General features: G+C 50.2%; 1 protein-coding gene across 1 annotated transcript in view; it reads left to right on the top strand.

Moving 5' to 3' along the window:
• LRRC63 (leucine rich repeat containing 63) overlaps positions 1–24,739 on the top strand; it is a 168,195-nt gene that overhangs the window by 28,026 nt on the left and 115,430 nt on the right. Inside the window, exon 2 of the mRNA XM_063952812.1 lies at positions 11,329–11,442. Within this exon, the coding sequence (XP_063808882.1) occupies positions 11,331–11,442 (112 nt within the window). The 5' untranslated portion in view covers positions 11,329–11,330. The remainder of the gene's footprint in view (positions 1–11,328; positions 11,443–24,739) is intronic.

Genomic DNA, 24,739 nt, shown 5'->3' with positions numbered 1-24,739 from the left:
CGAAGTCGCAGTTGGTTCCTACAACTCGTCTGTCTTTCTTGGGCATGATTCTGGACACGGACCAGAAGAGGGTTTATCTCCTGATAGAAAAGGCCCAGGAACTCATGACTCTTGTCAGGAACCTTTTGAAACCAAAACAGGTGTCAGTGCATCACTGCACTCGAGTCCTGGGAAAGATGGTGGCATCATACGAGGCCATTCCCTTCGGCAGGTTCCATGCGAGGACTTTCCAATGGGACCTACTGGACAAGTGGTCCGGGTCACATTTACAGATTCATCGGTTGATCACCCTATCCCCCAGGGCCAGGGTGTCACTCTTGTGGTGGCTGCAGAGTGCTCATTTTCTCAAGGGCCGCAGGTTCGGCATTCAGGGCTGGATCCTGGTGACCACAGACGCAAGCCTCCGAGGTTAGGGAGCAGTTACACAGGGAAGAAAATTTCCAAGGTCTTTGGTCAAGTCAGGAGACTTGTCTTCACATCAACATCCTGGAACTAAGGGCCATATACAACGCCCTACGTCAAGCGGAGACCCTACTTCGCGACCAACCAGTTCTGATCCAGTCAGACAACGTCACAGCAGTGGCTCATGTAAACCGCCAAGGCGGCACAAGGAGCAGAGTGGCGATGGCAGAAGCCACCAGAATTCTTCGCTGGGCGGAGAATCATGTAAGCGCACTGTCAGCAGTGTTCATTCCGGGAGTGGACAACTGGGAAGCAGACTTCCTCAGCAGACACGACCTACATCCGGGAGAGTGGGGACTTCATCAGGAAGTCTTCGCACAGATTACAAGTCGGTGGGGACTGCCACAGATGGACATGATGGCGTCCCGCCTCAACAAAAAGCTACAGAGGTATTGCGCAAGGTCAAGAGACCCTCAGGAAGTAGCAGTAGACGCCCTAGTGACACCGTGGGTGTTCCGGTCGGTCTATGTATTTCCTCCTCTTCCTCTCATACCCAAGGTGTTGAGGATAATAAGACAAGGAGGAGTGAGAACAATACTCATTGTTCCAGATTGGCCGCGGAGGACCTGGTATCCGGATCTGCAGGAAATGCTCACAGAAGATCAGTGGCCTCTTCCTCTAAGACAGGACCTCTTGCAGCAGGGGCCCTGTCTGTTCCAAGACTTACCGCGGCTGCGTTTGACGGCATGGCGGTTGAACGCCGGATCCTTGCAGAGAAAGGCATTCCGGTTGAGGTCATCCCTACGCTGATAAATGCTAGGAAGGATGTAACGTCAAAACATTATCACCGTATATGGCGAAAATATGTTTCTTGGTGTGAGGCCAGGAATGCTCCTACGGAAGAATTCTATCTGGGCCGTTTCCTTCACTTCCTACAAACGGGAGTGAATTTGGGCCTAAAATTAGGCTCTATTAAGGTCCAGATTTCGGCCTTATCCATTTTCTTTCAAAAAGAATTGGCTTCTATTCCAGAAGTTCAGACTTTTGTAATAGGAGTGCTGCATATTCAGCCTCCTTTCGTGACTCCGGTGGCACCTTGGGACCTTAACGTGGTGTTAAGTTTTCTAAAATCATACTGGTTTGAACCATTTAAAACGGTGGAGTTGAAATATCTCACATGGAAGGTGGTCATGTTATTAGCCTTGGCTTCAGCTAGGCGAGTGTCGGAATGGGAGGCTTTGTCACATAAAAGCCCATATTTGGTATTCCATGTGGATAGGGCGGAATTGCGGACCCGTCCTCAATTCCTACCAAAAGTGGTTTCATCTTTTCATATGAACCAACCTATTGTGGTGCCTGTGGCTACGCGTGACTTGGAGGATTCCGAGTTACTTGATGTGGTCAGGGCTTTGAAAATTTACGTGGCCAGGACGGCTAGAGTCAGGAAAACGGAAGCGCTGTTTGTCCTGTATGCAGCCAACAAGATTGGTGCCCCTGCTTCTAAGCAGACTATTGCTCGCTGGATCTGTATCACGATTCAGCAAGCGCATTCTACGGCTGGATTGCCGTTACCGAAATCGGTCAAGGCCCATTCCACGAGGAAAGTGGGCTCTTCTTGGGCGGCTGCCCGAGGGGTCTCGGCACTACAGCTGTGTCGAGCTGCTACTTGGTCGGGTTCAAACACCTTTGCAAAATTCTAAAAGTTTGATACCCTGGCTGAGAAGGACCTCATGTTTGCTCAATCGGTGCTGCAGAGTCATCCGCACTCTCCCGCCCGTTTGGGAGCTTTGGTATAATCCCCATGGTCCTTACGGAGTCCCCAGCATCCTCTAGGACGTTAGAGAAAATAAGATTTTAAACCTACCGGTAAATCTTTTTCTCGTAGTCCGTAGAAGATGCTGGGCGCCCGTCCCAAGTGCGGACTACTTCTGCAATACTTGTATATAGTTATTGCTTCAATAAGGGTTATGTTGTGGTTGCATCGGTCATGTACTGATGCTATGTTGTTTTTCATACTGTTTTATCACAAGTTATACGGTGTGATTGGTGTGGCTGGTATGAATCTTGCCCTTGGATTAACAAAAATCCTTTCCTCGTACTGTCCGTCTCCTCTGGGCACAGTTTCTCTAACTGAGGTCTGGAGGAGGGGCATAGAGGGAGGAGCCAGTGCACACCCAGAGTCAAAGTCTTTCTTGAAGTGCCCATGTCTCCTGCGAAGCCCGTCTATCCCCATGGTCCTTACGGAGTCCCCAGCATCCTCTACGGACTACGAGAAAAAGATTTACCAGTAGGTTTAAAATCTTATTTTCTGACTTGTCTGTGTGCGGCTCCCTCACACCCAGCGGCGCTGTATACTCCCGCGCCCTGGTTGCCGGGTCACTGCAGCGGAGGCGCCGGCTTTTTCCAATCGTGAGTCACACACACGCCGCCGTTCTCCCGTCTCGCGGGGCCTGCAGACAAGGGGGAGGTAAGGGGCTTCTGTGCCCACTCTTTACCGCAATCCAACGCGGCCGCAGGAGGCGGGATGCGTGCACACTGGCGTGGACACTGAATACTGGGCAGCTGTTCCACTAGCCCCCAGGGTCATATCATGGGCACAGGTCAGGGGGAATTTTATTATTAAACCTCCATTTTACACTGCCCGCAAGCACCCGGTGGGGATGCCAGCAGGGGGAGCAGGTCGGACCTGTGGCCCCTCCCCCCAGCCCCAGGGCGCCATTTCTACAAATGTTCCCGCCCTGTAGCTGCATCTCTCTCCCTCACTCCTGGTCAGCAGCCATCACAGACAGAGCCTTGCTGTTCCTGGGACTGCTAGGGCAAATCCTCCTCTGTGGAGGATTGCCAGTGCTGTGCTTCCTACAGGACACTTAAGTATTCTACCTGTCACTGGGACAGTGTTGGTTAAGAAAGAGTGCATACATTCAGGGTTGTGGTACAAACACCCTGTGATATACATCCAGTGTTTACTGTGCATTGTTATATCTATTGTTATCACATATAGCCATACTGAGTATTACTTTGTATTGCTAGTCCAGTGCAGTTTATGGTACATAATTTCTTCATGGTACGCTTGTGACTATATACGTGTGTGTGCATGTAGCTGCTGCGTGGTTACCTTAATTACAGGGTATTTCACTCAGTGGGCTATTCCTATATTGCTATACCTGAGGGGGCCAAGTGTTTCACGTTTTTCTTTATGTTTAATATAGGATCGTATCACAAGATATACTGACGGTGTATTTTTACTTGTGATTTATAGTCACCATATAATCTATATCTCTCGAACTCCCAGTCTGTGCTATCATAGGCACACTTTTCTGAGAGTTCTTGAGAGGTATAGTGCTGCTACACTTTGTACCAGGTGGCCCAATATTGTGCACATAGCTATGTCTGCTACACGTGGCAACGACGCTGGGGCTTCTCCCACACTGTGTGGTTGTGAGGCCGTGGACGTAATGGAGGATAATATGGCAGCTGAGAGTTCAGGTTCAGGGGGTTCCTTACCCCCCAGTGGGTCGGTAGCACCTGGGACATCACAAGATCCACCTTGGGCTACATTTTCCACATTGTTAAACACGCTTGTGACTAAATTGACGCCCCCTGTGGGACCACCTGTGCCACTGCAACAGTTTATGGTCCCTGTTGTGAACCCGCCATGGGCGGATCAGCTTTCCACTCAGTTTCAGCATTTGAACCGATCTATGACTAAATCTAAGTGTCACTCTCGCCCGTCTTCTAAACGGGCCATTACCTCCTCCCAATCCACTACTATTCCAGACGGTGCATATACTGACCCCACAGACACTGACACTGATGTTTCTGATGGGGAAGGGAAGTCATTGGTGGATGTCCCGGATTTGATTGAGGCAATCAGGCTCATTCTTCAGGTGTCTGATGATCCTGAGCCTGAGACTGTCTCCAAGAAATCGGATAGGTTTAAACGTAAGAAGGTGGTTAAACAAGTTTTACCCCATTCTGAACACCTGGTTGACATACGTCAGGAATCCTGGGAAAATCCGGGGACAAAATTCACACCGAATAAGAGACTGTTGGCTCGCCATCATCTCTCTGCTGAGGTATGTAAAAATTGGGAAACACCTCCGCCTGTAGATTCTCATGTGGCGCGTATGGTTGTTTCCTCTGCTCTAGCAGTACTACCGTCACCTCTCTGAAGAAACCGACGGATCGACGTGTGGAGGGCTATTTAAAAGCTATTTATACCCTATCGGGGGCTGTGCATAGGCCAACAATTGCAGCGACTTGGGCTGATGAAGCTGTGAGGCGTGGTCTCAGGAACTGGAGGCGGAACTGCCTTCCATCGCATCTGAGCATGCTCGACAATGTCTTGCGTATATTGCCACTGCTTTTCTGTACCTTAAGGAGGGGAGGGGGGGGGGGTGCTCGCTGCCAGGGCTGCTACTACGTCCGTCTTGGCCAGACGTGTCCTTTGGTTGAGATCCTGGTCGGTGGATATGGATTCCAAGAAAACCCTGGAGGTGCTTCCTTTCAAGGGAGACATTCTCTTTGGAGAAGACCTCAATAAGATTGTGGCGGATCTGGCTACTGCTAAAACAGCTTGCCTACCTAGTAAGGCTCCTTCAACACAGAAGGCTAAAAGTACTTTCCCTCGGCCCTTTCGTCCTCCAGGAAAAGCAAAAGGTCAGGCGTATCCAAAGCAAGCTCGTGCTTCCAGACCTGCCAAGCCCAGACCGAAGCGTGCCTGGGCCGCCCGTCAGCCAGCTTCCAAGACTGACAAGCCTGCCGCATGACGGGGCGGGCTTCCCTCTGGGGGATCCCGAGGTGGGGGGCCGACTTCTAGGTTTTGCCCAGGAATGGTTGAAGACCACTTCTGATGCCTGGGCGAGGGAAGTCGTCGCTCTAGGTTACGCCATACCCTTCAAGAATCGTCCCCCGCAGCAGTTTTGCCTGACAGATGTGCTTCTGGATCTGGCAAAAGCAAACACGTTGCTCTCGGTGGTACATTCCCTCCTGACTACAGGAGTGGTAGTACAGGAGCCTCTGGCTCAGAGAGGCAAGGAGTACTATTCACCGCTGTTTCTAGTCCCGAAACCGAACGGGTCCTCGCGGCCCATTCTCAATCTGAAGTCCTTGAACAAACATGTGCGGGTCTCCAAGGTTCGTATGGAAACTCTGTGCTCTATTGTTCTGTCCATGGAGCCTGGGGACTATATGGTCTCCCTGGACATACAGGATGCCTACCTGCATATTCCTATTGTGGTATCTCATCAACAGTACCTGCGGTTTGCGGTGGGCAACCTTCATTACCAATTTTGGGCGTTACCCTTTGGTTTGACAACGGCTCCCCGAGAAAGTAATGGCGGTCATGACGGCTAAACTCCGCCGTCAAGGGGTCAGGATCCTACCGTACTTGGACGATTTGTTGATCCTGGCAAAATCCCCAGAACTTCTCCTGTGTCATCTCGATCTGACGGTCCAGTGCATGAAAGCCCACGGGTGGCTGATCAACTGGAAGAAAGCCTCCCTGGTTCCTGCTCGGAGCATGGCACACCTGGGAGCGTTATTGGACACTCACAACCAACGGTTGTCCCTGTCTCAGGAGAAAGTCCTGAAGCTTCAGGACAGGATTCGATACATCCTATCTCGTCCGCAAGTGTCGATACATTCGGCAATGCAAGTGCTGGGCAGTGGCGTAACTACTGCCCCCGCAGTCCTCGCGGTGGCTTGGGGGCGAGGGGCTGCAGGGGCGCCACTGATTTTACAGCAGACTGACATGCGGACGAGCGTCCGCATGTCAGTCTGCAGTCTCCTTCCCTCCGCCGCTTTTTGGAGGGACACGGAGGGCACACAGCGCGCCTCCCTGTGTCCCTCCTGCTGCATCATCTCCGGCGGCCGCGGGTCTAATAGGGGGAAGTGCCGTCCGTGAGCTCTAATTGGCTCACGAACCGGCACTTCCCCCTATTAGACCCGCGGCCGCCGGAGATGATGCAGCAGGAGGGACACAGGAGAGACGAGCTGTGCCCTCCGTGTCCCTCCAAAAAGCGACGGCGGGGGGGGGGGGGGGGGGGGTAAATATCTGGCACTTGGGGCATATATGGCACGGGGGAGGGGGGGAGGAATATCTGGCACTGGGGGCATATCTGGCACTGGGGGGGGGGGATATCTGGCACTGGGGCATATATGGCACTGGGGGGGAATATCTGGCACTGGGGGCATATATGGCACTGGGGGGGATATCTGGCACTGGGGGCATATATGGCACGGGGGGCATATATGGCACTGGGGGGAATATCTGGCACTGGGGGCATATATGGCACTGGGGGGGGATATCTGGCACTGGGGCATATATGGCACTGGGGGGAATATCTGGCACTGGGGGGGGATATCTGGCACTGGGGCATATATGGCACTGGGGGGAATATCTGGCACTGGGGGGAATATCTGGCACTGGGGGGGATATCTGGCACTGGGGCATATATGGCACTGGGGGGGAATATCTGGCACTGGGGGCATATATGGCACTGGGGGGGAATATCTGGCACTGGGGGCATATATGGCACTGGGGGATATCTGGCACTGGGGGCATATATGGCACGGGGGGAATATCTGGCACTGGGGGGGAATATCTGGCACTGGGGGCATATATGGCACGGGGGGAATATCTGGCACTGGGGGGGAATATCTGGCACTGGGGGCATATATGGCACTGGGGGCATATTTGGCACTGGGGGGGAATATATGGCACTGGGGGCATATCTGGCACTGGGGGCATATGTGGCACTGGGGGGGAATATCTGGCACTGGGGGCATATGTGGCACTGGGGGGGTATATGTGTACCTGGCACATGGGGGGGACGACTATATTTGGCACTGGGGCATGTAAGTACCTGGCACCGTGGGGAAATATCTGGCACTGGGGACATATGTGGCACTGGGAGCACAGCCCTAGCAACAAGGACTACCTCCTAGCAACGAGCATGACACCCAGTGCATGAAACACCTGGCAACGAGCATGACACCCAGTGCATGAAACACCTGGCAACGAGCATGACACCCAGTGCATGAAACCCCTGGCAACGAGCATGACACCCTGAGCATGAAAACCCCTGGCACCGTGCATGGAACCAAGAGCATGAAACCCCTGGCAACGAGCATGACACCCAGTGCATGAAACCCCTGACAACGAGCAGGTAATTGAAAAGTAATTAGAAGCCTTACTGTAGGACTTAATGTGTAATGGGCATTACGGTGTGTGGCATAATGTATCACGGACATTGCGGTGTGTGTCATAATGTGTCACAGGCATTACGGTGTATGGTATACTATATCGCGGGCATTGTGATATGTGGTATAATGTCTCAGGGTCATTGCAGTGTGTGGCATAATGTATCACGGACATTGCGGTGTGTGTCATAATGTGTCAGGCATTACGGTGTGTGGTATACTATATCACGGGCATTGTGGTATGTGGTATAATGTCTCAGGGTCATTGCAGTGTGGCATAATACATAACGGGCATTGCGATGTGTGGCATAGGGTATAACGGGCAGGGCATTGCGGTATGTGTCACAAGCATTACGGTGTATGGTATACTATATCACGGGCATTGTGGTATAATGTCTCAAGGTCATTGCAGTGTGTGGCATAATGTGTCACAGGCATTGTATGTGCTATAATGTATCGGGCATTGCAGTGTGTGGCATAATGTATCACGGACATTGCGGTGTGCGTCATAATGTGTCACAGACATTGTATGTGCTATAATGTATCAGGGGCATTGCAGTGTGTAGCATAATGTATAACGGGCATTGCGATTCCTGTCATAATGTGTCACAGGCATTACGGTGTGTGGCATAATGTGTCACAGACATTACGGTGTGGCATAATGTGTCGGGGGCATTACAGTGTGTGCATATTGTGTCGTGCATTATTGTGTGCGGCCTAATGTCTAAGGGCCATTGCAGTATGTGGCATAATGTATACTGGGCATTACTATAAGGAGGAAATATGACAAATAATGTAAGGGGCATGAATCAGGATTATTTTTCTTTCCTGTGGTGGCCAACGTATGGGCGTGCAGGTTGCAAAACTGGGGTATAAGGTAGTCTTTTCCTGCAATGCCACGCCCCTTTATGCGAAACCACACCCACTCCTACAAAACCACGCCCCTTTTTTATCCCTTTCTTGCTCCCAATTATGGAGCATGAAGGGGGGGGGGGGGGGGGGGGGGGGCGCCGAAGAATTTTTTGACTTGGGGGAGAAAAATTTCTAGTTTCTTACGCCACTGGTGCTGGGTCTCATGGTGTCGGCTTTCGACATGGTGGAGTATGCTCAGTTCCACTCTCGCCCTCTGCAGAAGTTAATTCTGACGAAGTGGGTCGGCCTGCCTCACCAGATAAGATCTCACATGATCTCGTTGTCTCCGGATGTCCGTCTGTCACTGAGCAGGTGGCTGCAGGACCAACAATTGAGCAGGGACCGTCCCTTCTGGATATCTGACTGGGTCCTTCTGACGATGGATGCCGGTCTGAGAGGTTGGGGCGCAGTGCGGAACAACACTCTCTTCAGGGTCGGTGGACCAAGGAGGAGTCTCTACTCCCGATAAATATTCTGGAACTGCGGGCAGTGTTCAATGCATTGACAATGGCCCAGCTTCTAATACAGAACAGACCTGTTCAAGTACAATCGGACAATGCCACCATGGTGGCGTACATCAATTATCAAGGCGGTACTCAAAGCCGCATGGCAATGAGGGAAGTATCACGGATTCTTCAGTGGGCAGGACGCCATCTGCCGGCCATATCCGCAGTGTTCATTCCGGGCGTCCTGAACTGGGAAGCGGACTATCTCAGTCGTCAGGACGTACATGCTGGAGAGTGGAGCCTCCATCGTGGGGCCTTCCAGATGTGGATCTGATGGCGTTTCGACACAATCACAAGGTTCCGGTCTTTGGAGCAAGGACAAGGGATCCTCAAGCTGCGTTCATGGACGCTCTGGCAATTCCGTGGAATTTTCAGCTGCCTTATGTGTTCCCTCCTGTGTCACTCCTGCCCAGAGTTATACGGAAATTCAAGCAAGAAGGAGGAAACCTGCTTCTGGTCACTCCGGCGTGGCCCAGACCGCACTGCTTCTCCGACCTACTGGGTCTCTCGTGGGATCATCCCCTTCTACTTCAACAACGACCAGACCTCCTAGTTCAGGGCCCTTGTGTTTACCAGGATTTGGCCCATCTGGCTTTAACGGCATGGCTCTTGAAGCTCCGTCCTGAGGGCCAAGGGTTTTTCTGAGGTGGTCGCTCAAACTGTGTTGAAGGCTCGTAAGCCGGCTTCTGCTCGGATCTGCCATAGGATCTGGAATGCTTACTTTTCGTGGTGTGCGTCTCACAATCATGACATTTTCAAGTTTAGTACGGCCAAACTATTGGTCTTTCTACAACAGGGTCTGCGTCTGGTCTCCCTCAAGGTTCACATCTCTGCCTTGTCGGTTTGGTTTCAGAGAAAGATTGCCACCCTACCTGATGTCCATACATTCACTCAAGGTGTGTTGCAGATTTAGCCTCCTTATATGCCACCTGTGGCCCCTTGGGATTTGTCGGTGGTTTTGGAGGCCTTGCATGTGTCTCCGTTTGAGCCTCTTGCCTCTGCTGACCTTAAGTGGCTTTCCCTTAAGGTCCTGTTCTTGCTGGCTATTGCTTCAGCTAGAAGGGTCTCGGACTTGGGTGCCTTATCCTGCAAGTCTCCCTATTTGATTTTTCACCGTGACCGGGCGGTTCTTAGAACTCGGCCAGGTTACTTACCCAAGGTGGTGTCTTCCTTCCACCTTAACCAGGAGATTGTGGTTCCTTTAACTCTTCTGAGTTGTCTTCCAAAGAGCGGTCTTTGGATGTGGTACGGGCTCTCCGTATCTATGTGAAGAGAACATCCTCCTTTAGGAAATCTGATTCTCTTTTTGTACTGTTTGGTTTTCACAAACGTGGCTGGCCTGCTTCCAAGCAAACTCTGGCCAGATGGATTAGAATGGTGATTGCACATGCTTATGTACAGGCTGGTCGTCCAGCTCCTGCTACCATTAAGGCCCATTCTACTCGGTCGGTTGGACCTTCTTGGGCGGCCCACCGTAGTGCGACCCTTGACCAATTGTGCAAGGTGGCTATGTGGTCTTCCGGGAACACGTTTATAAGGTTCTATGCCTTTGATACCGCCGCTTCCCAGGATGCTTCCTTTGGACGCCGGGTTTTTGTGCCCGCTACAGTGCGTCCCCTCCCATAAGGAACTGCTTTAGGACATCCCCGATGTTAATCCTTGTGGAGCCCAGTGTACCCCGCAGCAGACAACGAGATTTATGGTATCTCTTTCTGCGAGGTACACTGGGCTCCACAAGGCGCCCACCCTGACGCACTTAGCTTCTTTGGGTTGGTATTGGCATAGCCGCTGACACCCTCTCCTGTGGTGAGTGTGTGGTGTACTTGGCTACGAGCGGTTGTCGTCTCTGGTACCTGCTACTGCATTGGGCTGGTTAACGAAACTGAGCATGGAGGCGGGGTTGTAGAGGAGGCGCCGCTGTGCATCTTGGAAACAGTCAAAAGCTTTGAGCCTGTTGGTGCCTCGGATCAAGATCCTACTCTACACCCCGATGTTAATCCTTGTGGAGCCCAGTGTACTTCGCAGAAAGGATTTTTAACAACGGTAAGTTCTTACCATAAATCTCGTTTTAATAATACACAAAAATGTAAAGAAATCATGATTGGATTCAACCCATAATTCATTTTTCACAAGCTGAAAACAATCTTTTGGGGTTTTTTGTTGACATGTTATTGTACTTTATCTTTGTAAATTGCCTATGTTCTGTGAAGTGAATATACAATAGAACTAAGGTTTATTTACTCACATGTTTCTTGTACTGTGCCAGCCTTTGGAATTATTTAACTGTCTGTTTCATTTTACTTAGTTATGGAGTTTCCTTGTCTGTCGCTGGAGCCCCCAAAGCTGCTGCGCAGGCCTCTTCCTCCTAAAGTGTTACCTGTGCTCAATGTAAAGAGGCCAGTTACCATTAAGGAGAAAGGTACAACTTTGATATTTAAAATATGAACAAATATATTTAATATGCACGGTTATGATGTATGTAGAATATAATTGTGATGCAGAGCAAGGTCTGCGAGTCACATTATTATGACCACCAGCTAATAGTCAGAGTAACCGCCATGTGCAGCAGAGACAGCAGCTAGATGGGCTGAACTGTCATTTTAGACACAGGTCTGGTAGCCCCCAGGGTAATTTTCGACGGTGGGCTGCTCCACTGTAGCGTGTCGGTCGGCAGACTAGATGGGCCAAGTGGTTCTTATCTGCCGTCAAATTCTATGTTTCTATGTTTCTATGACCCTCACGCACCTTCGTAGCCAACGTTCACCTCTCACATCATTGGCACGTGGTGCTCTGCAGTTTCCACGTCGGTTATTTACTATGGTGCCATTTATCCAGTAACGATACACCTACACCACAGCAGCACACAAACCGTTCACAAACTGCCCTGCTTCAGAAATACTGCCACCCTTGGCCCGTAAGCCGATAATCATCCCTTTCTCTTACGTCCTAGAGGATGCTGGGGTCCACATTGGTACCATGGGGTATAGACAGGTCCACTAGGAGCCACTGGCACTTTAAGAGTTTGATAGTGTGGGCTGGCTCCTCCCTCTATGCCCCTCCTACCAGACTCAGTTTAGAAAATGTCCCAGAAGAGCCGGTCACAGCTAGGGGAGCTCCTAGAGCTTTTTTTGTTTTATTTTTTCTAGAGTTAATTTAGGCACAGGGAGGCTGCTGGCAACAGCCTCCCTGCTTCGTGGGACTAAGGGGGGGGAAATAGTGTCTGCCCTGCGGGGTCTGAGCCACTATCTCCGCTGACAGGACTCTGAGCTCCTGAGGGTGCTGATCGTTAGCCGCTCCAGGCGACCGCTCACTCTCGCAGCATGCCGCCACCCCCTTACAGAGCCAGAATACTTTGGTGGCGAGTGAGTCACTGGCAAGCGGGAAGCCGGTGTGAAGATGGTGGCAACAGGGTAGGGAGCGCAGTACTAATTGCGCTCCGGGGCTCAGCGGTACACAGTGCAGCACTTTGAGGGGCGCCCTGAGCCAGCGCCTATACCCTACACTGGTCAGCAAGCCTGTCAGGGTCCCCGGATCGCTGCCAGCAGAAATCCTCAGGCCAGTATAATATAATGAAGAGCGGGAAGCAGTGCCATGTTCGGGTAGTGGAGCTTCTCAGAGCGGACCTAGCAGCGTTCACCGCCATTTTCCTGCCTGCAGTTCCTGTACAACAGACGCTGACAGGGAGAGCTGTCCCTCCAAGCAACTCCAGCTATCCTGTGCGGTACCAGGGGGTTGTAGAAGGGGGAGGGGAGGCTGTGTAAAGTCTGTGTAGTCTATTAAGTCACACAGATAGCGCTGGTAGTTTTATTAATTCTACCTCAGAAAGCACTGTGTGTGGGTTGGCTGCAATCTCTGTGTCTCTCTGTGGCATACTTGGGGGGGAAACTGTGTCTGACATTTCCGTTTGTGGGTGTTATTATCTCCCATAGCCATGTCTAGGGACTCTGTCATATGCTGCAGAAGATGGTGGTCATTCCGAGTTGTTCGCTCGCTGCTATTTCTCATACGTCCTAGAGGATGCTGGGGACTACAAAAGGACCATTGGGGTATAGACGGGATCCGCAGGAGACATGGGCACACTATAAGACTTTGAATGGGTGTGAACTGGCTCCTCCCTCTATGCCCCTCCTCCAGACCTCAGTTAGATTCTGTGCCCAGAGAGACTGGACACACACTAGGGGAGCTCTCCTGAGTTTCTCTGAAAAGACTTTGTTAGGTTTATTATTTTCAGGGAGACCTGATGGTTACTGGCTCCCTGCTTCGTGGGAGTGAGGGGAGAGAAGCAGACCTACTTCTTCTGAGTTCAAGGGCTCTGCTTCTTAGGCTACTGGACACCATTAGCTCCAGAGGGTTCGATCACTTGGTGCTCCTAGCTGCTTGTTCCCGGAGCCGCGCCGTCAACCCCCTCACAGATCCAGAAGAAAGAAGCCGGGTGAGTAAAGGAAGAAAGAAGACTTCAGTGACGGCAGAAGACTTCAGAGTCTGAGGTACCGCGCAGCGGTCGCGCTGCGCGCCATTGCTCCCACACACAAGCGGCAATACAAGGGTGCACGGCGCAGGAGGGGCGCCCTGGGCAGCAATATACCTCATGTATAAAGCCTGGCAAAGTGGTATACAGTGTATAGGCACTGTATACAAACCCCCGCTAGTATAATACTGTAAATAACTAGCGGGACTGAAGCGCGCCATTTTCTCCTCAGAGATGCTGGCCCCGCCAAAACTCTGTTGCACAGCTCTCTGTGTAAAACGGGGGGGGGGGTACAGTTGTTTAGTGTAAAAATAAAGCACTATTTATATATATATATAATGAGCGTGTGGTAGATGTGTTGGTAAACGTTTTAGGTGTTTTCCCTGTCAGATACTGGGATCTACCCATTAGAGTCAGTGTAATGTCGGTGGGTATTTAGTACACGTGTGTCGGCATGTGTGAGTGCTCTACCACAAACGGCTATGGGAATCCCTCTGTCGGCACCGCCGACTCCTGATGGTACTTGATTCATGAGATTAAGTGTCAGCATGTCAGTAGTTGTAAGCTTTTCCAAAAGAGAAAACTATATTGGAGACACAGACGTATGTGGGTGACCCTGTCGGCACCAACCAATATGACTGGGTATAAATTATTATGATAATGTGATGCAATTTGAATAAAAGGCTATACCTGTATATATTTGTATATATGTATATGTATGGTACGGTTGCATTGATCTGTAGCTCGAGCACAGACGTGGTAAGTGGGGGCGTAACATTAAAATTATGTATATATTTCCCTCAGACCCCTCAGGGTCGCAAAAGATGTTATTTTTCCCAGTTACTACTCCCTGTTGTCGACACGACTACTATGTCTTATTTCGACCATAATGTTTCCTGATTACATCCACAACATCGGCATTCAGTACATGTTCATACACATTAAGAACGCATTAATATCACTAGGGACCCTGCTGTTCCTGACAAATAAATATATATATATATATATATATATATATAGTTTCAATGCCTTTCCCACCTGTGGCTCAGGTGTATCTGGAAAAGGACGAGAGGCGGCATTCCAAGGACTTAAAAAGATTTTTATGTGCAAAACATGACCATAAAGTGCAAAAAAGCTAAAAAAACATGGAGGTCTTACGACGTTTCAAGGCTGCAAGCCTTTTCCTCAGGTAAGGTAACCCATGTAGAATGTGAAGTGCAAAAAGCAAGAACCGGGTTACTTGGTCATCCGATATAATTACCCTGAGGAGAGATGTGTTACTCCTTGAGTTGGGTCATCTCTAGAACATTGCAACATACTACCGTGCGACTACAAGGGATGGGACTCTTGGGTGCGCGGGCCACTTCCATGGCGGTCTCGGCTAGGAGGGCGTTGGGGATTCACAAAAGAGATGCAAATGCTGAATCCGAAAAGAAGTGGAGTCTCGGCAGGTGACACGGGTAAGTTTACCTTTCTTGCCCTATGTTCCCTCGCAACGGTTGGTGACGCATTGTTGTAGGATGCAGTCATTGCGACCGAATGGATAAGGATTCCCCTTTTCTTTGCAGGTAAAGGAAGGTAAAAAAGGTAAGAGATCAGCTGCCTTTTCAGGTTCACAGGTGCAGAAATCATCCATTCTTTCTGCCACGTCCGTAGTGGGACGTTGGGTCTATCTTGGGGGGGCCCACACAGGTGGGACCTCGTCTAAAACTCTTCAGTCAGTCCTGGAAAGGACATGAACCAGTGAGTTAAAGATAGAGTCCCTAGGGGCACATACGGGAGTTCCAGACGTTCCCCTTACTGATTTTTTCAAATAAACCTTACTGATCCTCCTCGTGACAGGGAGGTAGTATGTGACGCAATACAAGAGTTCTGTCTGGATCAGATCATTGTCCTGCTGTTCCTGTCATGAAAGAAGAAGCTGTTGTTCAAGTTTCTCTAACGTCCTAGAGGATGCTGGGGACTCCGTAAGGACCATGGGGATAGACGGGCTCCGCAGGAGACATGGGCACTTTAAGAAAGTCTTTAGACCTGGGTGTGCACTGGCTCCTCCCTCTATGCCCCTCCTCCAGACCTCAGTTTGATACTGTGCCCAGAGGAGCTGGGTGCTTTTCAGTGAGCTCTCCTGAGTTTGCTGATAGAAAGTATTTTGTTAGGTTTTTTATTTTCAGGGAGCTCTGCTGGCAACAGACTCCCTGCATCGAGGGACTGAGGGGAGAGAAGCAGCCGTACTCTCTGAGTACAGGTCCTGCTTCTTAGGCTACTGGACACCATTAGCTCCAGAGAGATTGGTACGCAGGATCTCACCCTAGCCGTCCGTCCCATAGCCGCGCCGCCGTCCCCCTCGCAGAGCCGGAAGATAGAAGCCGGGTGAGTATGAGAAGAAAAGAAGACTTCAGAGGCGGCAGAAGACTTCATGATCTTCACTGAGGTAACGCACAGCACTGCAGCTGTGCGCCATTGCTCCCACACACCTCACATACTCCGGTCACTGTAAGGGTGCAGGGTGCAGGGGGGGGCGCCCTGGGCAGCAATATAAACCTCTTATTTGGCAAAAGGAGCATATATACAGCTGGACACTGTATATATGCAGGAGCCCCCGCCAATTTTACACTTTTAGCGGGACAGAAGCCCGCCGTCGAGGGGGCGGGGCTTCTCCCTCAGCACTCACCAGCGCCATGTTTTTTCTCCACAGCACCGCTGAGAGGAAGCTCCCGGTCTCTCCCCTGCTTATACCACGGTAGAAGAGAGGGTTTTAAAGAAGAGGGGGGGCACATAATTCGGTGCAGATAATAACAGCGCTACTGGGTAAACATTAAATTGCTGTGTTTTTTCCTGGGTTATATAGCGCTGGGGTGTGTGCTGGCATACTCTCTCTCTGTCTCTCCAAAGGGCCTTGTGGGGGAATTATCTTCAGATGAGCATTCCCTGAGTGTGTGATGTGTCGGTACGTGTGTGTCGACATGTCTGAGGTAAAAGGCTCTCCTAAGGAGGAGATGGAGCAAATGTGTGTGTGAGTGGTGTCTCCGTCGACAACGCCGACACCTGTTTGGATATGTGAAATTAAGTGTTAAGGTAAATTTATTGCACAAAAGATTAGAGAACAGACAGGGAATCTACCCATGTCTGTCCCTATATCGCAGAGACCTTCAGAGTCTCACAACGCTCATTGTCCAAAATAATAGACACTGATATCGACACGGAGTCTGACTCCAGTGTCGACTACGATAATGCAAAGTTACAGCCAAAATGGCAGAAAAGTATTCAATATATGATTATTGTAATAAAAGATGTTTTGCATATCACTGATGACTCATCTGTCCCTGACACGAGGGTACACATGTTTAAGGGGAAGAAAGCTGAGGTAAATTTCCCTCCTCTCATGAAGAAAAGAGCGGGAATCTCCAGACAAGAGACTGCAGATCCCACAAAGAATTCTCAGGGAGTATCCTTTCCCTACTAGGGCCAGGATACGATGGGAATCTTCCCCTAGGGTGGACAAAGCTTGTCACGTTTACCCAAAAGGTAGCGCTGACTTAACAGCTATCCTCAGGGATCCTGCAGATAGCATGCAGTAAAAGTACTTTGAAGTCCATTTACACACATTCTGGTACACTACTCAGACCGGCGATTGTGTCGGCATGGGTTTATAGCGCTGTAGCAGCGTGGACAGATACCTTATCAGCGGAGATTGAGACCCTAGTATATGTGTATATATATTTCTCTAACGTCCTAGTGGATGCTGGGGACTCCGTAAGGACCATGGGGGAATAGCGGCTCCGCAGGAGACTGGGCACAGCTAAGAAAGAATTAGGACTACCTGGTGTGCACTGGCTCCTCCCACTATGACCCTCCTCCAGACTTCAGTTAGACTCCTGTGCCCGGCCGAGCTGGATGCACACTAGGGGCTCTCCTGAGCTCCTAGAAAGAAAGTATATGTTAGGTTTTTTATTTTACAGTGAGATCTGCTGGCAACAGACTCACTGCAGCGAGGGACTAAGGGGAGAAGAAGCGAACCTACCTAACTGGTAGTAGCTTGGGCTTCTTAGGCTACTGGACACCATTAGCTCCAGAGGGATCGACCGCATGGAACCGGCCATTGGTGTTCGGTCCCGGAGCCGCGCCGCCGGCCCCCTTACAGAGCCAGAAGCAAGAAGAATCCGGAAAATCGGCGGCAGAAGACATCAGTCTTCACCAAGGTAGCGCACAGCACTGCAGCTGTGCGCCATTGCTCCTCATACACACTTCACACTCCGGTCACTGAGGGTGCAGGGCGCTGGGGGGGGGCGCCCTGAGAAGCAATAAATACACCTTGGCTGGCAAATATATCACAATTTATAGCCCCAGAGGCTATATATGTGATAAATACCCCTGCCAGAATCCATAAAAAAGCGGGAGAAAAGTCCGCGAAAAAGGGGCGGAGCTATCTCCCTCTGCACACTGGCGCCATTTTTCCCTCACAGTTCCGCTGGAAGGAAGCTCCCTGACTCTCCCCTGCAGTCTACACTACAGAAAAGGGTAAAAAAGAGAGGGGGGGCACTAAATTTAGGCGCAAAATACATATATAGCAGCTATAGGGGATATAATTTAGTTAATCCCTGTATTATATAGCGCTTTGGTGTGTGCTGGCATACTCTCTCTCTGTCTCCCCAAAGGGCTTTGTGGGGTCCTGTCTTCTGTCAGAGCATTCCCTGTGTGTGTGCGGTGTGTCGGTACGGCTGTGTCGACATGTTTGATGAGGAGACTTATGTGGAGGAGGAGCAGGTGCCTATAAATGTGTTGTCACCCCCTGCGGGGTAGACACCGGAGTGGATGGACTTGTGGAAGGAATTACGCGAAAGTGTCGACTCCTTACAAAAAAAAATTTGACGACATGCCAAATGTGGGGCAGCCGGCTTCTCAGCCCGTGCCTGCCCAGACGTCTCAAAAGTCATCAGGGGCTCTAAAACGCCCGCTACCTCAGGTGACAGACACAGATGTCGACACGGATACTGATACCAGTGTCGACGACGAAGAGACTAATGTCCAATAGGGCCACTCGTTATATGATTGAGGCAATGAAAAATGTTTTACACATTTCTGAGGTGACCCCAGGTACCACAAAAAAGGGTATTATGTTTGGGGAGAAAAAACTACCAGTAGTTTTTCCCCCTTCTGAAGAATTAAATGACGTGTGTGAACTAGCGTGGGCTTCCCCTGATAAAAAATTTGTAATTTCAAAAAAATTACTAATGGCGTACCCTTTCCCGCCAGAGGATAGGTCACGTTGGGAAACACCCCCTAAGGTGGATAAAGCACTTACGCGCTTATCAAAAAAGGTGGCACTGCCGTCCCAAGATACGGCCGCCCTAAAGGAACCTGCTGACAGAAAGCAGGAGGCTCTCCAAAAAGCTATATATACACACACTGGTATTATACTGAGACCAGCTATTGCCTCAGCATGGATGTGCAGTGCGGCAGCTGCATGGTCAGACTCCCTGTCAGAGAACATTGACACCCTAGACAGGGACACTATATTGCTAAACGTAAAGCATATTAAAGACGCTGTCGTTTACATAAGAGATGCACAGAGGGATATTTGCCGGCTGGCATCAAAAATAAGTGCACTGTCCATTTGTGCCAGGACAGGGTTATGGACCCGGCAGTGGACAGGGGATGCAGATTCCAAAAGGCACATGGAAGTTTTGCCTTATAAGGGTGAGGAGTTGTTCGGGGATGGTCTTTCAGACTTAGTTTCCACAGCAACAGCTGGGAAGTCGGCATTTTTGCCACATGTCCCCTCACAACCAAAGAGAGCACGGTATTATCAGGTGCAGTCCTTTCGCCCCCAAAAGAGCAGACGGGGTAGAGGCGCGTCCTTTCTGCCCAGAGGCAGAGGTAGGGGAAAAAAGCTGCAGCATACAGCCACTTTCCAGGAACAAAAGTCCTCCCCCGCTTCTTCTGCTAAGTCCGCCGCATGACGCTGGGGCTCAGCAGGCGGAGCCAGGTACGGTGGGGGGCCGTCTCAAAAACTTCAGCAATCAGTGGGCTCGCTCACAGGTAGATCCCTGGATCCTTCAAGTGGTATCTCAGGGGTACAGGCTGGAATTCGAGACATCCCCCCCCCCCCCCCCGCCGTTTCCTCAAATCTGCCTTACCAACGACTCCTTCAGAAAGAGAGGCTGTGTTAGAGGCAATTCACAAGCTGTATTCCCAGCAGGTGATAGTCAAGGTGCCCCTACGTCAACAAGGACGGGGTTACTATTCCACAATGTTTGTGGTACCGAAACCGGACGGTTCGGTGAGACCCATTTTAAAATTGAAATCCTTGAACACATATTTGAAAAAATTCAAGTTCAAGATGGAATCGCTCAGGGCGGTTATTGCAAGCCTGGAAGAGGGAGATTACATGGCATCTCTGGACATCAAGGATGCTTACCTGCATGTCCCCATTTACCATCCTCACCAGGAGTACCTCAGATTTGTGGTACAGGATTGTCATTACCAATTTTAGACGTTGCCGTTCGGCCTGTCCACGGCACCGAGGGTATTTACCAAGGTAATGGCCGAAATGATGATACTCCTTCGGAAAAAGGGAGTTTTAATTGTCCCATACTTGGACGATCTCCTGATAAGGGCGAGGTCCAGAGAGCAGTTGTTGGTCGTCGTAGCATTATCTCAGGAGATGCTACACCAGCACGGTTGGATTCTGAATATTCCAAAGTCTCAGCTGGTTCCGGCGACACGTATACTGTTCCTAGGGATGATTCTGGACACGGTCCAGAAAAAAGTGTTTCTCCCAGAGGAGAAAGCCGAGGAGCTGTCGTCTCTAGTGAGAGGCCTCCTGAAACCAAAACAGGTGTCGGTGCATCATTGCACGCGAGTCCTGGGAAAGATGGTAGCTTCCTACGAAGCGATTCCATTCGGCAGGTTCCATGCCAGAACTTTTCAGTGGGACCTGTTGGACCAATGGTCCGGATCGCATCTTCAAATGCATCGGTTGATAACCCTGTCTCCAAGGACCAGGGAGTATCTGCTGTGGTGGCTGCAGAGTGCTCATCTCAGAGAGGGCCGCAGATTCGGCATACAGGACTGGGTCCTGGTGACCACGGATGCCAGCCTTCGGGGCTGGGGGGCAGTCACTCGGGGAAGAAACTTCCAAGGACTTTGGTCGAGTCAGGAGACTTCCCTACACATAAATGTTCTGGAACTAAGGGCCATTTACAATGCCCTAAGTCAAGCAAAGCCCCTGCTTCAAAACCGGCCGGTTCTGATCCAGTCAGACAACATCACGGCTGTCGCCCATGTAAATCGACAGGGCGGCACAAGAAGCAGGACGGCGATGGCAGAAGCCACAAGGATTCTCCGTTGGGCGGAAAATCACGTGTTAGCACTGTTAGCAGTGTTCATTCCGGGAGTGGACAACTGGGAAGCAGACTTCCTCAGCAGGCACGACCTCCACCCGGGAGAGTGGGGACTTCATCCAGAAGTCTTCCAACTGATTGTAAACCGTTGGGAAAGGCCACAGGTGGACATGATGGCGTCCCGCTTAAACAAAAAGCTGGAAAAATATTGCGCCAGGTCAAGAGACCCTCAGGTGATAGCTGTGGACGCTCTAGTGACACCGTGGGTGTACCGGTCGGTTTATGTGTTCCCTCCTCTTCCTCTCATACCCAAGGTACTGAGGATAATACGGAGAAGAGGCGTAAGAACTATACTCATTGTTCCGGATTGGCCAAGAAGAGCTTGGTACCCGGAACTTCAAGAAATGATCTCAGAGGACCCATGGCCTCTGCCGCTCAGACAGGACCTGCTGCTGCAGGGGCCCTGTCTGTTCCAAGACTTACCGCGGCTGCGTTTGACGGCATGGCGGTTGAACGCCGGATCCTAAAAGAAAAGTGTAATCCGGAGGAAGTCATTCCTACGCTTATTAAAGCTAGGAAAGATGTAACCGTACAACATTATCACCGCATATGGCGAAAATATGTTGCGCGGTGTGAGGCCAGGAAGGCCCCAACGGAGGAATTCCAGTTAGGTCGATTTCTGCACTTCCTACAGTCAGGGGTGACTATGGGCCTAAAATTGGGTTCCATTAAGGTCCAGATTTCGGCTCTGTCGATTTTCTTCCAAAAAGAACTGGCTTCACTGCCTGAAGTTCAGACATTTGTCAAGGGAGTGCTGCATATTCAGCCTCCTTTTGTGCCCCCAGTGGCACCGTGGGACCTCAACGTGGTGTTGGGTTTCCTAAAGTCACATTGGTTTGAGCCACTCAAAACCGTGGATTTAAAATATCTCACGTGGAAAGTGGTCATGCTTTTGGCCTTGGCTTCGGCAAGGCGGGTGTCAGAATTGGCGGCTTTGTCATGTAAAAGCCCCTATTTGATTTTCCATATGGATAGGGCAGAATTGAGGACTCGTCCCCAATTTCTTCCTAAGGTGGTATCAGCTTTTCACTTGAACCAACCTATCGTGGTGCCTGAGGCTACTAGGGACTTGGAGGACTCCAAGTTACTGGACGTAGTCAGGGCCTTGAAAATTTATGTTTCCAGGACGGCTGGAGTCAGGAAGACTGACTCGCTATTTATCCTGTATGCACCAAACAAGATGGGTGCTCCTGCTTCAAAGCAGACTATTGCTCGCTGGATTTGTAGCACAATTCAGCTTGCGCATTCTGTGGCTGGCCTGCCACAGCCTAAATCTGTAAAAGCCCATTCCACGAGGAAAGGGAGCTCTTCTTGGGCGGCTGCCCGAGGGGTCTCGGCTTTACAACTTTGCCGAGCTGCTACTTGGTCAAAGGCAAACACGTTTGCAAAATTCTACAAATTTGATACCCTGGCTGAGGAGGACCTTGAGTTCTCTCATTCGGTGCTGCAGAGTCATCCGCACTCTCCCGCCCGTTTGGGAGCTTTGGTATAATCCCCATGATCCTTACGGAGTCCCCAGCATCCACTAGGACGTTAGAGAAAATAAGATTTTACTCACCGGTAAATCTATTTCTCGTAGTCCGTAGTGGATGCTGGGCGCCCGTCCCAAGTGCGGACTGTCTGCAATACTTGTATATAGTTATTGTTAACTAAAAGGGTTATTGTTGAGCCATCTGTTGAGAGGCTCTGTTATGTTCATACTGTTAACTGGGTATAATATCACGAGTTATACGGTGTGATTGGTGTGGCTGGTATGAGTCTTACCCGGGATTCAAAATCCTTTCCTTATTGTGTCAGCTCTTCCGGGCACAGTATCCTTACTGAAGTCTGGAGGAGGGTCATAGTGGGAGGAGCCAGTGCACACCAGGTAGTCCTAATTCTTTCTTAGCTGTGCCCAGTCTCCTGCGGAGCCGCTATTCCCCCATGGTCCTTACGGAGTCCCCAGCATCCACTACGGACTACGAGAAATAGATTTACCGGTGAGTAAAATCTTATTATATATATATATATATATATATATATATATATATACACAACAATAGAAGAATTGGCGCCAGGGGGTCGCATCAACTCCCACTATTCCAACCCCTAATTGGTTAATACTTTTTAAAAAAATAATAACATGTTCCATCATAAAACATTTATTAATAACATATTCAAATCAATACAGAGGAGATATATTATTCCACACTTTAAGATGTATGACTCTTAGCGCTGAATACAAATGTTGAAGGATCACAACAATCTCCTCCTTCTCCTTATAGTTGGTTCGGAGATAGCTTCATAACACAGACAACCCAACGCGTTTCGTCTTATACAAAAGACTTCATCAGGGGTATCTCTCAAGCAGCTGAGAAGTACAGTAGTTTATACAAACAGTATAATGCGACAAAACTTGTTCATACATGCATGATGGAAACTTCAATATCACACCGAGGCTTTCTGATGAACAATCAGTGTGGCCTTGTGGTGAGATAACTTGTACAAATATTCGGAAACCAAGGTACTGAAGGGTCACTTAGAAAGGAAAACTTCTATACATCTGCAGTGGACGCTCAGTACCTGTGCAATGAAATACCTTATCAGCGGAGATTGAGACCCTAGTATATGTGTATATATATATATATATATATATATATATTTATTTATTTATTTCTCTTACGTCCTAGAGGATGCTGGGGACTCTGTAAGGACCATGGGGGTATAGACGGGCTCCGCAGGAGATAGGGCACCTAAAAAGAACTTTGACTATGGGTGTGCACTGGCTCCTCCCTCTATGCCCCTCCTCCAGACCTCAGTTAGATCTTGTGCCCAGAGGAGAATGGGTGCACTGCAGAGAGCTCTCCAGAGTTTTCTGTTGAAGAAGAGTTTTGTTAGGTTTTTTATTTTCAGGGAGTCCTGTTGGCAACAGGCTCCCTGCATCGTGGGACCGAGGAGAGAGAAGCAGAGCTCCAGAGGGAGTCGGAACACAGGTCTCACCTGGGGTTTCGTCCCGGAGCCGCGCCACCGCCCTCCTCACAGATGCCGAAGATAGAAGCCGGATGAGAAGGCAGAAGACATCTTAGGCGGCAGAAGACATCAGATCTTCATGAGGTAAGGTGCGCAGCGGTAAGCTGCGCGCCATTGCTCCCAGTCACACACACACAGAGCAGCACTGAAGGGTGCAGGGCGCAGGGGGGGGCGCCCTGGGCAGCAATAAACCTCACATTTGGCCAAATGCAGATTGATTAGGCTGCGGAGGCAGTAAATCTATGATCCCCTGCCATTTTTATTGAAAAATCACTGTGACCGAAGCCCGCCGTCGGGTGGGCGGGGCTTGATCCTCAGCACTAACCAGCGCCATTTTCTCCACAGAAGCTGCATGAGGAAAACGCTGACTCCCTGGTCTCTCCCCTGCTGAACTTCACAGGCTGGAAAAAAGAGGAGGGGGGCACATTAGCGACGCAGTGAGTGGGAATTGGCATATTATATATAGAAAAGCGCTATCTGGTCATATTTTTTCCAGTGTTTTTAAGCGCTGGTGTGTGCTGGCATACTCTCTCTCTGTCTCTCCTTAGGGCCTGGTTGGGGTTTTGTCCCCTTATAGGTTAATCCATGTGTGTGTGGGGTGTCGGAACGTGTGTGTCGACATGTCTGAGGCGGAAGGCTTCTCCAAGGAGGAGGTGGAGCAAATGAGTGGTGTGTCCCCGTCGGTTGTGCCGACTCCGGATTGGATGGACATGTGGCATATGTTGAATGCAAGTGTGGCATCTTTACATAAAAGGCTTGATAAAGCTGAATTAGGGGGGACATCAGGGGGTCAATCCTCGGATTGGACCGACTCACAGGGCCCGTCGGGGTCTCAA

The sequence above is a fragment of the Pseudophryne corroboree genome, chromosome 2 (assembly GCF_028390025.1).
Source record: "Pseudophryne corroboree isolate aPseCor3 chromosome 2, aPseCor3.hap2, whole genome shotgun sequence".
NCBI classification, from domain to species: Eukaryota; Metazoa; Chordata; class Amphibia; order Anura; family Myobatrachidae; genus Pseudophryne; species Pseudophryne corroboree.
The sequence above is the reverse complement of the archived record's forward strand: the minus strand, read 5'-3'. Positions and strand labels throughout refer to the sequence as shown.